The sequence below is a fragment of the Salmo salar genome, chromosome ssa28 (assembly GCF_905237065.1).
Source record: "Salmo salar chromosome ssa28, Ssal_v3.1, whole genome shotgun sequence".
NCBI classification, from domain to species: Eukaryota; Metazoa; Chordata; class Actinopteri; order Salmoniformes; family Salmonidae; genus Salmo; species Salmo salar.
The window spans coordinates 15,518,742-15,533,091 of record NC_059469.1 but is presented as its reverse complement, the minus strand read 5'-3'; the positions used below and the strand labels follow the sequence as shown (position 1 = coordinate 15,533,091).

The following is a 14,350-nucleotide window of genomic DNA, read 5'->3' as shown; positions in this document are numbered from 1 at the left end:
TAACCTAACTTTTCACTTATCAGGAGTTGACATAGAGGTTAAAACCCATTTTGGCATGGACATTGCTAAGTATTCAACTGGGTGGGACTTCCTATGGGTTAAGGAAGGATCACATAATTCCATCCAGGTCATCAGGAGGGCTCAGCCAATGAACTATACTCGTGAGCAAACATTCCATAACTGTAGGTGGCAGTAAATAGCCAACCTTGGCTTCATACTTGTTCAAACAACACACTTTAGGTGGCAGTATGCACCCTTTCAGTTTGTTTGCTAACTCATAGAAGTAGTAGAAGAAGAAAATTGACTACTTCAAAATGCCTGTGTGCTCACAGACACCATAATGGGACATACACTGAGTGTACAAAACATTAAGAAGACCTTCCTAATATTGAGTTGCAACCCTTGTTCTTGACTCAAACTGATGTGCCTGGGATCTACTACCATACCCCGTTCAAAGACACTTCCATCTTTTGTCTTTCCCATTCGCTCTCTGAATGGGAAACATACACAATCCATGTCTCAATTGTCTCAAGGCTTAAAAATCCTTCTTTAACCCGTCTCCTCCCCTTCATCTACACTGATTGAAGTGGATTTAACAGGTGCCATCAATAAGGGATTATAGCGTTCACCTGGATTCACCTGGTCAGTCTATGTCTTGGAAAGAGCAGGTGTCCTTAATGTTTTGTACGCTCAGTGTATATAAAGATGAAATCTCTATCATTCTCTATGGGAGTTAATGACTTTATATGAAGTTACAATCATAAAGCGTTAATGAACTTCTTCCATTCCCTCCTGACCCCTCCTGTCTCTCCAGAGTGAAGAAGTCGACCCACCTGCGTCTGCAGCTGCTGGCCAAGGAGGAGTACCAGCTGAGTGGTCTGATGTCTGAGTCTCTGCTGAGGGACAAACTGATCCCCATCCTCATCCAGCCCCACCTGGAGGCTATGGACAGACGCCTACGCCACACACTCAACGTCCTGGCAGACTGCATCGAGAAGGAGGGCTATAGTAATGTTGTGGAGGATGACCTGGCTGGGGAGAGGAAGGGGGCTCAGATGCACACATCACCCAGGGGGAGGTAGCTGGGAGGCCTGGACTGTTCTGGAATGGACCAGACTGGATTGGATCGAACCGTACGGAACTAGAGTCGATCAGACTGGACTGGATTGAACTGGATTGGACTGGACCAGATTAAACCGGACTGAACCGGTTTTGACCACCATCCCCATAGGCCCCTTAAATAACAGTGTAACCTCCCAACCAATCGATCATCTCCCACCACAGCACCACAGATCATGAAAGTCTTGCGTGAGCCGCTTGTCTTGTTCAGGAGACATTTTTGAATTCAGTGAATTCCAAGGCTGGTATTATTCCTTCTGCTGTCAACTGAATATTGTGTTTCTACACATTGTTGGGACCTGTCACAGGTGTGCAAACGATATGCGTATCGGAGATCGACTCTGTGTCTTAATGAACAATTTATTGCAAAATGTTTTATAACTTCTGTTGCTCTTTTACATTGTTGTTGATGTGTTTTTTGTATTAATTTAAGAGATATTTCATTGGAGGGTTTACTGCAAAATGTGTCTTCTGCTTTTCATCTTTCAAATGCTTCCTGTCCCGAGAGTATTTATTGTATTTCATATTAATTGGTTGAAATAAATGAGACCCACATCATTTTTCTATCAACAGGACTGGGGGCTCTAGTCAATCTGTATCGCTGAAGCTCCCAAGTGGCGCAGCGGTCTAAGGCACTGCATCTCAGAGCTAGAGGCGTCACTACAGACTCTGGTTTGATTCCAGACTGTATCACAACCGGCCGTGATTGGGAGTCCCATAGGGCGGCGCACAATTGGCCCAGTGTCGTCTGGGTTTGGCCAGGGTAGGCTGTCATTGTAAATAAGAATTTGTTCTTAACTTGCATAGTTAAATAATGGTTAAATAAATGCTCTAGAAATATAAAGTTAATGTGCTATTGAGCTGACATCTGCATTGTTTACCATGAATGCAGTTTCCGCTAATGTGGGAACATTGCCTTTAAATATCAAGCACACTGTAACGCTGAACTTCCACTATACAGATTGAATACAGCCCTGAGTGGTCAGGAGACCAAGAGAGGGAGCGAGAGAGACTCTACAGATGTGCGGTTCTTAGTTGGTCAAGTAGAGGGCAGCTCTAGTGCATGTACAATAGTGGTCTGTAGGTCAGCTGTTTGTTCACCTGCCCACCATTGCTAATAACCCATACGCAACCGCCCAACTATGCTGTAGGCTACGGTCAGAGATGGCAGAACGATTTTTTGACAGGGGTGCAGGATTTTTTCAAAATATGTTTCTGCTTATAATTACCGACATTTCGGTAGGCTATTTGTTAGTCAACTTGTCTATAATTAGACTATAATACATGCTGCTTTTCTTTTGTCATTATATGTGGACCTAGAAGACTAAAATAAACCCTTGCTCACCAGAATAATTTCATCAATTGATAGAATGAATGCTTCTATCTATGTAGTTGACATCAGTAAACTTTTCTTTGTCGTCGCAATTTCTTTCCCGAAGCAAAGACGTTTAGGGACTGGGGAGAAAATGCATTAACAAAAAATAAACAGCAAAGATTTTCTGTGTAAAATGTCCAAATTTTATCAGTTTGACCTGTTGTAAGGAAATAGAAAGCTGTAGAAATGACCCAAGATGTTTCTGATAAGATTTCAGGTCAGCTTGGATACATATTTTATGTGGTTTCACAGGAGGCTGCTGAGGGGAGAAGGGTGCATGATAACAGAGTAAATTAAATGGCAGTTAAGGTGGTTGAAATACTAGACCTATCAGCTTTTATGATGCTGATAAAAATAGCACCTCTACAGAAGGTCCCTAACTGCAGATTTGGATTCTCTCAAGATGCTCTAAGAAATCAATCATATTTCCCCACTCCTGTTTCCGAGTCAAAATGTAAGATACATTTGAATTTGGTGTATTATTTGACTGCAAAAAATGCTTAATTCTGCAGGAGTTAATATTAAGGTCATGTGAAAGGTTATAGACCTACAGTCAATGTCCAGTTTTCAGTTTCCATTTAACCCATCTGAACAGTAGGCTATAGTTCCCTTGACTTGCCATAGGCCTATTTGATGTCCTGGTCTTGTGACTGTTGAATTTGTATAGCACGCCTTGAGTGGGCTCCCGAGTGGCGCAGCGGTCTAAGGCACTGCATCTCAGTGCTAGAGGTGTCACTACAGACCCTGGTTTGATTCCAGGCTGTATCACAACCAGCCGTGATTGGGCCCAGCGTCGTCCGGGTTAGGGTTTGGCTGGGGTAGGCCATCATTGTAAATAAGAATTTGTTCTTTACTGACTTGCCTAGTTAAATAAAGGTTCAATAAAATGTAAAGAATCATCACACATAACATAGTCGGCACTGCAGTCATACTCCTTTGCCACCAACAACTCTCCATTTCGCAGCTTTTATTTTATTGAATTAAACTCCGACATTATCCTTTTTGCCTCAGTGGATCGACTTTAACTTTTTCTGGCTGTTCCCAAAAGCATTTGGCTGTAGGCTGTTTGGTGGGCATACAGTTAGGCTCTAAAGCTTACACAATATGCACTAATGCCAGATAGCCTAAAAAGAATGAATGAAAAACCTAAATGTAGCCGATAGAAATAAATTGCACAAGAATGATACATTTATGGATTTTTGTATGCATTGTTTCCTCATTATTCAACCCACCCCCCCTTCATCCACACAATAGGATGACCCTCAAACCCGCTTGCTCTGCAGATACACTATATATACAAAAGTATGTGGAGACCCCTTCAAATTAGTGCTTTCATCTATTTCAGCCACACCTGTTGCTGACAGCTGTATAAAATCGAGCACACCGCCATGCAATCTCCATAGACAAATAGTGTCAGTAGAATGGCCTTACTGAAGAGCTCAGTGACTTTCAACATGGCACCGTCATAGGATGCCACCTTTCCAACAAGTCAGTTTGTCAAATTTCTGACCTGCTAGAGCTGCCCTGGTAAACTGTAAGTGCTGTTATTGTGAAGTGGAAATGTCTAGGAGCAACAAAGGCTCAGCCACGAAATGGCAGGCTTCACCATCTGGCAGTCCGACGGGCGAATCTAGGTTTGGCGGATGCCAGGAGAACGCTACTTGCCTCAATGCATAGTGCCAACTGGGGCTGTTTTTCATGGTTCGGGCTTGGCCCCTTAGTTCCAGTGAAGGGAAATCTTAACGCTACAACATACAATGACATTCTAGACGATTCTGTGCTTCCAATTTAGTGGCAACAGTTTGGGGAAGGCCCTTTCCTGTTTAAATTACAACAATTAATCTGATTCAAAGTGATTCACACTACAGCATATCCTCCATTGTATTTCTCTTATTTTTCTTTGGCTCATAGATTATTCTATTATTTGAGGACGATTTTAAAATTAAAGTTTAGTCAGTCCTCAATTTTGGTACTAAGAAGCCAAATGTGACACCAAGATTTTTGTAGGATGAATATTCCTTTAGGGTGTGATGTATGTATGATGTCCAGATGTCAATGTTGTCTACAGATATGCAGGATGTACATTTCTTAACTTTCCAACTGCAGATCTGCTTTGCTGGAGAAAACTTTTCAGTTAATGTTACTGAAGGTTCATATATATACAGTAGATAAACCTAGTGCCTGTGCAATGATAGAAATACTTGAATGTTTGGGATCATGACTGAAAGGGTATTTATGGGAACTATTATTTCCTGATCAGAAGCTATATACAGAATACGTGTTTCCATACGTCTGTCTGTGTTGATACTTTATGTATAGACGGAGGTATGGACAACATTAGAGGCTGTGGTTCTGACTGCAGCTAAAATGCTTATTTTTCAGCAGTTCATTGTTTCTGTGGAGTTTTGTTTGCAACATCGTAAAGGTGCAATAAAACAAAATGTGCATTTAAACGTGTCATTTAACTTTATTAGTTATATCTGAAACATAGACTAGATACATTGAAAAATAATGATGAGACGGGGCAAAAGAACTTGAACTTGATTCTGATCCTTGTAGGCAGCACAGACACAGAAGTCATTGGCTGTTACAGAAAAGGAATATCTCAGCTGTATTTGTCTGTATGTTCAGACTACAGAGCCTGGTCAGTAACGATGTCTATAGGCCTACCACAGTACTAATGCAGATGGCCCTCAGCGCCCCAACATGAACATGTTTACAGTTTGGTTTTTGTGTTTTGATAACCTTTCCCTAGCCCCTCACAGCCCCTGGAATGCCTCCACTATGGTTTATAAATGCATCCAAAGGATTGCTCATGAATGGAGGAACCCAGTCTGAGTGTACGCCCCAAATGGCACCCTATTCCCTTTATAGCGCACTTATTTTGACCAGCACCCTATTGGCCCTGGTTAAAAGTAGTGCACTATGAAGGGAATATGGTGCTATTTGGGATGCGTTCTGAGACAAACATCTAAGGGACAGGGACCACAGGCCTAACTAGGGTAATCAGCCCCACCGCAGACAGGCGGCAGAGGAAACATCGTCATGGGAATGAGCCAGGGATCCGACCAACAGGACACCTTATCTGATCCTGATCCCACTCATTTACCCCTGCACTGCCCCGATGAAGGGACCGTAGAATAGAACTGCTAAAGCCAACAGACTGGGCATAGTTCTGGAATCTGGTTCTAATTCTATGATAGAGTGACTCTCCTTGTTTGACCACGTGGGCAGTCAACCCAAGCCCTGGATTTGCTCCTGAAAACGGTGGTGCAATTGATTTCACTGCATCACTAATGAAAGGGAATAAGTGTACTGGCATTTTAGAATAGATCTTGGGTTTTGGCAATTAGAGTAACTGGTTAATCACTTTATTTGCTAAATAATGTTGAGGGAGACCAACCACAGGTCACAGCGGTCAGTGACATACAGAGAGGATATGCCATGGCTCCAAATGTAAAGACAATATATTTGAGAGATGTGGACACTTCATTGTTTCAAATGGGTTGACACCTGATTAAACACACCACATTTGCTGGTATGGGCCTACCTAGGCTGCCAGCAATTAGGGTGTAGCTGTGCATTTTACAAATTAAACAAAATAGCTCAAATAATTTTGTTTCAAAATGTGCCCAATTCCATGATCTAAGAATAGTTTTATTTTATTTGGACATGGACATCTAAAATGTTCAATCTTATTTGCCACTTTAAAATTGACCTGAGTGTTGACCCTTTCTTTGCCCCATTAGTATCGAAGGAGTAAACACAAAATTGCATTTTTAAACTGTTCTGGTCGCATCGATAGAAGAACACAAAGGGTCTCTACAACAATTAATCTACTGGATCACAGCAGGCCACACACGGAGGCCTCGCGCCCGCGGGCTGTTTTCTCCGGTCTCCGTCGGCCGCCGGGAGAGACCAAAATGCCCTGTTAGGAGCCCTTCAGAACACACATCCCCTCTTTTAGTCACGGAAACACAATTTATGGCCATTATACAGCATTATAGATTGCATCTACAAAACTATCCTTGTTGACTAAAACGTCTGTGACACAAGGAAACCCCCCCACCCCCCCCCAAAGAAATAACTGGTTGAGAAAAAAAGTCGGACAAGCACAACATACCACAACACAACACACACTCTTTAAAGAGTTAGGCTAAAGAAAAAAATAGGAAGAGAGAGATGGAGATGTAAGGAGGTTGTTTGTTAGTATTGGATTAGTTGTTTAAATCATGTTTGGTAGATTAGACTATAAAAAGAAACAAAACAAAACATAAAGTCAACAATCGAAATAGTCTATAGACCACCCAGATTCAAGCGAGACAGAGATTAGTCTAGCTACCAGTTGATCACGCCCCGGGTTCAGACGTTCATGTGGACAAGCTGCATGCGTCGGGCTGGCCAAGTCATTTGGTGCATGGCATGTCTTATCCGCGCTAGCCTAGCCTACCTGGGGACCAACCCAACAGTGAGGCAGTCGATGAGGAGGAGAGTGGGGGTTCCAAGAGATCTATTCATCACCAAAGGGGGAAGGTATACTTCATTCAGTATGCCACCACTATGAGTAGAGTATGTTAGAGTAGAGTAGAAGAACATTGACATTATCTGTAAAGAAAACAACTGCTTGGTATTATTGGTCTAAATTTGGAGGGTGGTAAAATCTGCAATTTATTTGTTAATTAGATGAAGCAGTCCTATAATAGCCAGTGTGGAAGTGTAGACATGTTTGATAACTCGCAGTATCCATATAACTGCTTCAACTATGATGGAGACGGATACCCTTCCTGCAGCACGGATGAAGACAAGAAGATGTGTCGACCTGCTTACAGGTAGAATGCTTATGATTAATATAATGAATTAATAATGGAATTATTATATGATATCATTATTATATTTTAAATAATGGAAGCCTTATTCATGATCTAAGATATTACATTATGTTTAGTTAGTTCTACTGAAAAAATACAAAACAAATTCATATTATTTTTGTATTTTATAGACCATAATATAAATCACAAATGAATGCAACGCAAGCCATTTCAAATCTAAAACCTAAATATCAAATGTTGTTGTATTATTTTAATCAGATGATTGTGGAATCTCAACACTATCCAATTTGAATTAGTATCATAATTAAGAATATTAGACCACTTACCCTGAATGTAACTTTAATCAGTCTTATCAAGATATTATTGGGCAGGGTTGTGTAGGTTACTTTATAAGTGTAATATTTTAAGGTTACTAGTTGCCTGTCCAAAATTGTAATCAGTAAAGTAACTTTTGGATTACCAAAAATCAGTAATGTAATCTGTTTACTTTTACTTATTTTTTTTTAATAACTTTCCCTTTAAGCATCATTAGAAGAAGACAAAAGCTTGGTGTGTCCTCTCTGACTTGTGTTCAGAGTTGAATTTTTATTTAACAAGGCAAATCAGTTAAGAACAAATTCTTATTTACAATGACAGCCTACTCCAGCCAAACCCAGGCCAATTGTGTGCCGACCTATGGGACTCCGAATCACAGCTGGATGTGATACAGCCTGGATTCAAACCAGGTATTATAGTGACTCCTCTTGCACTGAGATGCAGTGCCTTAGACCGCTGTGCCACTCGGGATCCCATAACAGCCTGATCAGGCGGAACAAAGCTAAACATGTGCCTTCTTTCAATGCTGAATTGAATGTCATTGAGAAAACAGAAACGTTTCATAATGTATTTTTTTTGCCAACATCCTTTCTGAATTTAAAAGTAATCCAAGAAGTAATCATCTAGTTTTTCAAAAGTATCTGTAATCTGATTATAATATTTTTGCTGGTAATGTTAGTGATTGCAGGTTTTTGTCATCAGATTACATGTAACTGATTACATGTAATAATTTACTCCCCAACCCTGTTCTTGGGAATATCAATGTGAACACCAAGAAATATTCATTCAAATAAATCTTTGTACTTTTTGTAACTCTGTCTGCCCTCTCTCTTCAGTTACATAGCGTTGATAGCCATGGCCATCCAGCAGAGTCCAGAGCACCGGGTCACCTTGTCAGGGATCTATGAGTTCATCATGAAACGCTTTCCCTACTACAGGTAAGGAGCTTCACATGTCTATTTAACTTCACATGTCTATTCAACGGTCATTTTCCTTAAAAAGTGGCTGGATACCTTTCACAAATTCAGTTTGACAGAGTAGTGTATGTACTGTTTCCTTTATCCACTACAGGTCCAACCAGAGGGCATGGCAAAACTCCATACGACACAACCTCTCTCTCAACAGCTGCTTCATTAAGGTGAAGGACTTTTTAACATATGTTGTGCGATGATAGTTGATCACTTGATCAAGAATCATTATCAAACAGAGTAAGATACACATTTTATTACTTTCTTCAATATAAGTTTAACTTTATATCAGTCAGAAGAAAACAAGACTATAATATTTTATCCTTGTTGATTCAATATTGTATGAAACGTTTAAAAATATATTACAATAATATGGTCGCAAATGAGACAGTGAACAGTCATACACGTTTACATGCACATTTACAAATGTACTCTATGAATTGTAAGCGAATGCGTCTTTTGCACACTGTAGCCTATAAGCAAAAAGGATAACAGACAAAACACTGTTTCAATACAGTACTGTATGTTGCTTTCACATTTGAGCGTGATCACAAATAGCCTATTATGGGTTTATTTCTACTTTCTTATTTGTGTTTTCTTTTTAAACATATCTTTTTTTTAGGTTCCCCGTACGGAGGGAAACGAGAAGGGGAAAGGCAACTACTGGACATTCGCCACTGGCTGTGAGTCCATGCTTGACCTCTTCGAGAACGGCAACTTTCGGCGTCGCCGGCGCCGACGCAACATGAAAATGGGTTTCAGAGAGCCTGGGGAGCCTTTCCTCCCAGTAGACAATAACAAGAACAATAACATCAACAACCAACACGGCAGCTCCACCAGGCGGTCCGATCCTAACCCTAACCCCAAACCAGACTCCTTCTGCCCCATCAGCCCTGACCACAGACCAGGTCACCACACCCCCCTCAACCCAAACCAGCAGGATAAACCAGAACCGGAGATTAAATTCAGTATTGACTACATCCTCTCCACCCCCAACCCCCCTCTGCCGGGCTTCAGACCCCCACGTAGTGGTACAACAGCGGCCCCCATACACGCTCTGGAGCCCCAACACCTGAACCTGCACTTCTGGACCATGTGAGTGTCATAGCCTTGCCTATAAAGAGAGATACTTCATCTGAAAGACTGGATGGTTTTTCCTCCAAATCTGAATTAGGAAATTAAAAGATCCAAAGACTGCCTCCTTGTGCAAGGGGAGATTTGATTGACTTGTCCTGTAAATAAAGAATATAGAGAGGTCCAGTATTGTGCAATGGATCCTGGCTGATTATACTAAATGTACATGACTCTACACTCAAATTAAGCTTGTACAGTGTTCATAGTCTTGTCCCAAGGCATAAAGGTTTACATACATCTGTATTCATAAAGTAGGATGTTCTGTTATGAGGGTCTGTGAAAATAATTATTTGCCTATATTATATCATTACTATTTTAAGGACAGAAATAAATACACTGAGTATGCTCAACTGTATGAGAAAGCTGATAAAACTGAAGGCAGTGTGACCTGTGACTTCATCATCATCATCATAACCAGTATCAATATTAAAAGATAACAATCTCAACAATTGTTTTGGCTGGTGAAAGTGTCAAAGCAATGAACAGGGTGAAGTGTACATGTCACAAGCTGGTGCTCAGCCCGTCAAACCTTATTGTTGTGATTTAAGGCAATTATCATGGGGTTAATCAACCCAGGCCCTCTCCAAACCTCCTAATCTTTCCCTATGACCTTTTCAATTCCCCTGAGAATGACACATTCCACATTTAATCCAGACACATTAGAATACATTATATACATATATTGTATGAAGGAGACTAAAACATGAGGTCTACTCCGCTAACATGTATTTCCCTGTTAGGAGAAGGGATATCAATCATAGCAGGGTTTCTCTTGCTTGTTTGAAGGGACAATTTTCAATTTAACCTTTATATTATGCCGTGACTGCATCATTCAGGACAGGAGGGTTTCAACAGAACACAACAACACACTTAACATGAGTGGCATTTAATATAGCATTACACTTGCAAGGTGAGAGCGAGATGTGACCCTAGTCAAATACAAGAAGGGGGCCGTGCTGCCATAACAACACTGCCGAAACTCCCGCCCGCCCGCCCGGCCTGACGCAATTATAATTAAACACACCGGCGTATGCTTCCTTTCAAATCCTGTGATCGATCAATGATATTAACATTCATACCTGCTTGGCCCTCCAGCCAACGTCTAGCACCACCACTGTTATGGATCAGTAGGTTTCCATTAACTAAGCTGTTGCTGTAAGGTGGCGCTGTGGATGTATTTGGGTAAATTAACTTAGCATAAAGTGCTGCAAGGCTGGGTCTGCTTCTGCGTCGGTTTGTATTGAGACACCAAAGAGAAAACACACATGCAGGAGAAAAGTACTATTATTGTGTCCTAGAATGGCCTCTATTAAATGACCGTTCCAAATTCAAAGTATGTGTGTCATGTTTGATTTATTTTAATTGGGAAATAGTTTTCAAGAAATATTTTTTATGCATTTTGAGGCTATCAATATTTTCATAGAACTTTTATGTCTTATTGAGCTAAATACCTCTATGAGAGGGAAATTTGGTCTGGGAAAAATAATATGGAAATGTTTATAATTTTCTGTATGTGCTCACTTCTAGTTGTGGCTATTGTGTACACTCTTAGAAAAAAGATGCTATCGAGAATCAGAAAGGGTTATATGGCTGTCCCCATAGGAGAACCCTTTGAAGAGACCATTTAGAACCCTTTTGAAGGTTCTGCGTGGAACCCAAAAGGGTTCTACCTGGAACCAAAAAGGGTTCTCCTATGGGGACAGCCTCAAAACCCTTTTGGAACCATTTTTTCTAAGAGTGTAGGTAGGTAATGTTGAAATGTGTAGCTCAGGGCAGAATGAGTGAAATGGGGAGGAGGAAATTGGGAAAGCAATGATCTGCAACGTTAATAACATCTCAATCATAAACACAAATAGGTCATTTAATCTACAGCGTGTGTTTTATAATTGGATTTTTTCATTCTTGGGAGTAATTTTGATTATGAATTTAATTATAAATATTTGTGTGTTGTTGTTGGTGTTTTAAAAACAACAACAACAACATAGTATATGTTTATATACGAGGGAGGCTGTGTAATTTCACCTTACTTGACTAACAACCATGATTTCCTTGAGCTGTGGTAGGAGGGGATTGGAGGGGCAAATGGATGTACAGTTTGTTATATGGGACATGCTTATGTACCAGAGGCCTACAATGGAAAGCAGGCTGCTGGGTAATGATATCAGGCTTCTAGCTAATGAAGATTGTTGAAATAGCCTGAGGAGACAGAAAGTACTAACACGTACACACCGATGGCTTTTGCCCTTTGAAGCCATTTGAATCCACATGTACAAATCAAAAGGGCCAGAGGTAGATTCGGCAGGGTGGAATATTCCACAGTTCTGAAATGGGTTTTTAAATGTGTTTGCGAATGAGAATATCAACACTGGATGTCAAATCAATGTCAGTTTAGACGTGTTTACAGTTAGATTCTATTTACTGTAGATCTTCCAGGCCCCTGTTTGGCCCCTGCTACTGGAGACCTGTGGAGGATGTCCCTGTTAGGAACACCCAAAACTGGGGTTTAAAAAGCAATTAGAAGGGTGTAAGAAATGAACCAGGATATAGAAGAAATATGGAAAATAGGCCTTATTTTACACCACTACAACTCTTCTTTGATCATTTGTATAGTAACGATAGCCATTTAATGATAGCCTTTTTAGTGGCACTTGGCTTCAGTGAGTATGAAATAAAATAGTGAGTTGTTTGTTACTATGTAATTACTGTAGCTTGCAATTTCTGAGTAAATTCCAAGTAAAAATCGAACTGTAAAATAAAGCGTAATAGCCCTCATTTCCATTTGAACCCGCCTCATTTCATATATCCTCCAGTTAAGTGCCTGCTTGTCCCAGTCAGGAAGCCGTGCAGCTTTAGGTTACAGTTGAAGTCGGAAGTTTACATACACTTAGGTTGGAGTCATTAAAACTTGTTTTTCAACCACTCCTCAAATTTAACAAACTATAGTTTTGGCAAGTCGGTTAGGGCATCTACTTTGTGCATGACACAAGTAATTTTTCCAACAATTGTTTACAGATTATTTCACTTATAACTCACAGCTTGGAAAATTCCAGAAAATGATGTCATGGCTTTAGAAGCTTCTGATAGGCTAATTGACATCATTTGATTCAATTGGAGGTGTACCTGTGGATGTCTTTCAAGGCCTACCTTCAAACTCAGTGCCTCTTTGCTTGACATCATGGGAAAATCAAAAGAAATCAGCCAAGACCTCAGAATAAAATTGTAGACCTCCACAAGTCTGGTTCATCCATGGGAGCAATTTCCAAACGCCTGAAGGTACCACGTTCATCTGTACAAACAATAGTACGCAAGTATAAACACCATGGGACCATGCAGCCGTCATACTGCTCAGGAAGGAGACGCGTTCTGTCTCCAAGAAATGAACGTACTTTGGTGCGAAAAGTGCAAATCAATCCCAGAACGACAGCAAAGGACCTTATGAAGATGCTGGAGGAAACAGGTACAAAAGTATCTATATCCACAGTAAAACGAGTCCTATATCGACATAACCTGAAAGGCCGGAAGAAGCCACTGCTCCAAAACCACCATAAAAAAGCCAGACTATGGTTTGCAACTGCACATGGGGACAAAGATTGTACTTTTGGAGAAATGTCCTCTGGTCTGATGAAATAAAAATAGAACTGTTTGGCCATAATGACCATTGTTATGTTTGGAGGAAAAAGGGGGAGGCTTGCAAGCCGAAGAACACCATCCCAACCGTGAAGCACGGGGGTGGCAGCATCATGTTGTGGGGGTTCTTTGCTGCAGGAGGGACTGGTGCACTTCACAAAATAGATGACATCATGAGGGAGGAAAATTATGTGGATATATTGAAGCAACATCTCAAGACATCAGTCAGGAAGTTAAAGCTTGGTTGCAAATGGGTCTTCCAAATGGACAATGACCCCAAGCATACTTCCAAAGTTGTGGCAAAATGGCTTAAGGACAACAAAGTCAAGGTATTGGAGTGGCCATCACAAAGCCCTGACCTCAATCCTATAGAAAATGTGTGGGCAGAACTGAAAAAGCGTGTGTGAGCAAGGAGGCCTACAACCTGACTCAGTTACACCAGCTCTGTCAGGAGGAATGGGACAGAATTCACCCAACTTATTGTGGGAAGCTTGTGGAAGGCTACCCGAAATGTTTGACCCAAGTTAAACAATTTAAAGGCAATGCTACCAAATACTATTTGAGTGTATGTAAACTTCTGACCCACTGGGAATGTGATGAAAGAAATAAAAGTTTAAATAATCATCCTCTACTATTATTCTGACATTTCACATTGTTATAATATTTTATGTTAAAATAAAGTGGTGATCCTAACTGACCTAAGACAGAGCATTTTTACTAGGATTAAATGTCAGGAACTGTGATAAACTGAGTTTAAATGTATTTGGCTAAGGTGTATGTAAACTTCCGACTTCAACTGTACGTCCCAAATGGCACCCTTTTCCCTATATAGTGCACTATTGTTTTTACCAGGACCCATAGGGATCTGTTAAAAACGTATGCACAAATAGGGAATAGGGTGCCATTTGGGACTCAACCTTAGTAAGACCATAGACAGAACAGAACATGGTGTCCAATTCAACGTTTGATGGATCAATCTGAGA

The 14,350-nt window shown here is 40.7% G+C and overlaps 2 protein-coding genes across 2 annotated transcripts in view; both read left to right on the top strand.

Moving 5' to 3' along the window:
- The window catches only part of LOC106589575 (extracellular serine/threonine protein kinase FAM20C), a 67,252-nt gene extending 63,207 nt beyond the window's left edge, over positions 1–4,045 (top strand). The window contains exon 9 of the mRNA XM_014179708.2: positions 815–4,045. Within this exon, the coding sequence (XP_014035183.1) occupies positions 815–1,082 (268 nt within the window). The 3' untranslated portion in view covers positions 1,083–4,045. The remainder of the gene's footprint in view (positions 1–814) is intronic.
- A 2,743-nt stretch (positions 4,046–6,788) lies between these two features.
- Positions 6,789–11,387, top strand: foxl3 (forkhead box L3). Its single transcript, XM_014179707.2, has 4 exons — positions 6,789–7,323; positions 8,475–8,576; positions 8,710–8,776; positions 9,229–11,387. The coding sequence occupies exons 1-4, from the start codon at positions 7,178–7,180 to the stop codon at positions 9,703–9,705; spliced, it is 792 nt and encodes a 263-aa protein (XP_014035182.1). The 5' UTR covers positions 6,789–7,177; the 3' UTR covers positions 9,706–11,387.
- Positions 11,388–14,350: the final 2,963 nt, after the last annotated feature.

What these genes read in the sequence shown, in the direction of transcription:
- foxl3 (XM_014179707.2), top strand. Translation starts at nt 7,178, where the DNA reads ATGAAGCAGTCCTATAATAGCCAGTGTGGAAGTGTAGACATGTTTGAT. An exon ending in ATGTGTCGACCTGCTTACAG is followed by an intron (nt 7,324 to 8,474) that starts GTAGAATGCTTA and finishes CTCTCTCTTCAG; the next exon opens with TTACATAGCGTTGATAGCCA. An exon ending in AAACGCTTTCCCTACTACAG is followed by an intron (nt 8,577 to 8,709) that starts GTAAGGAGCTTC and finishes TATCCACTACAG; the next exon opens with GTCCAACCAGAGGGCATGGC.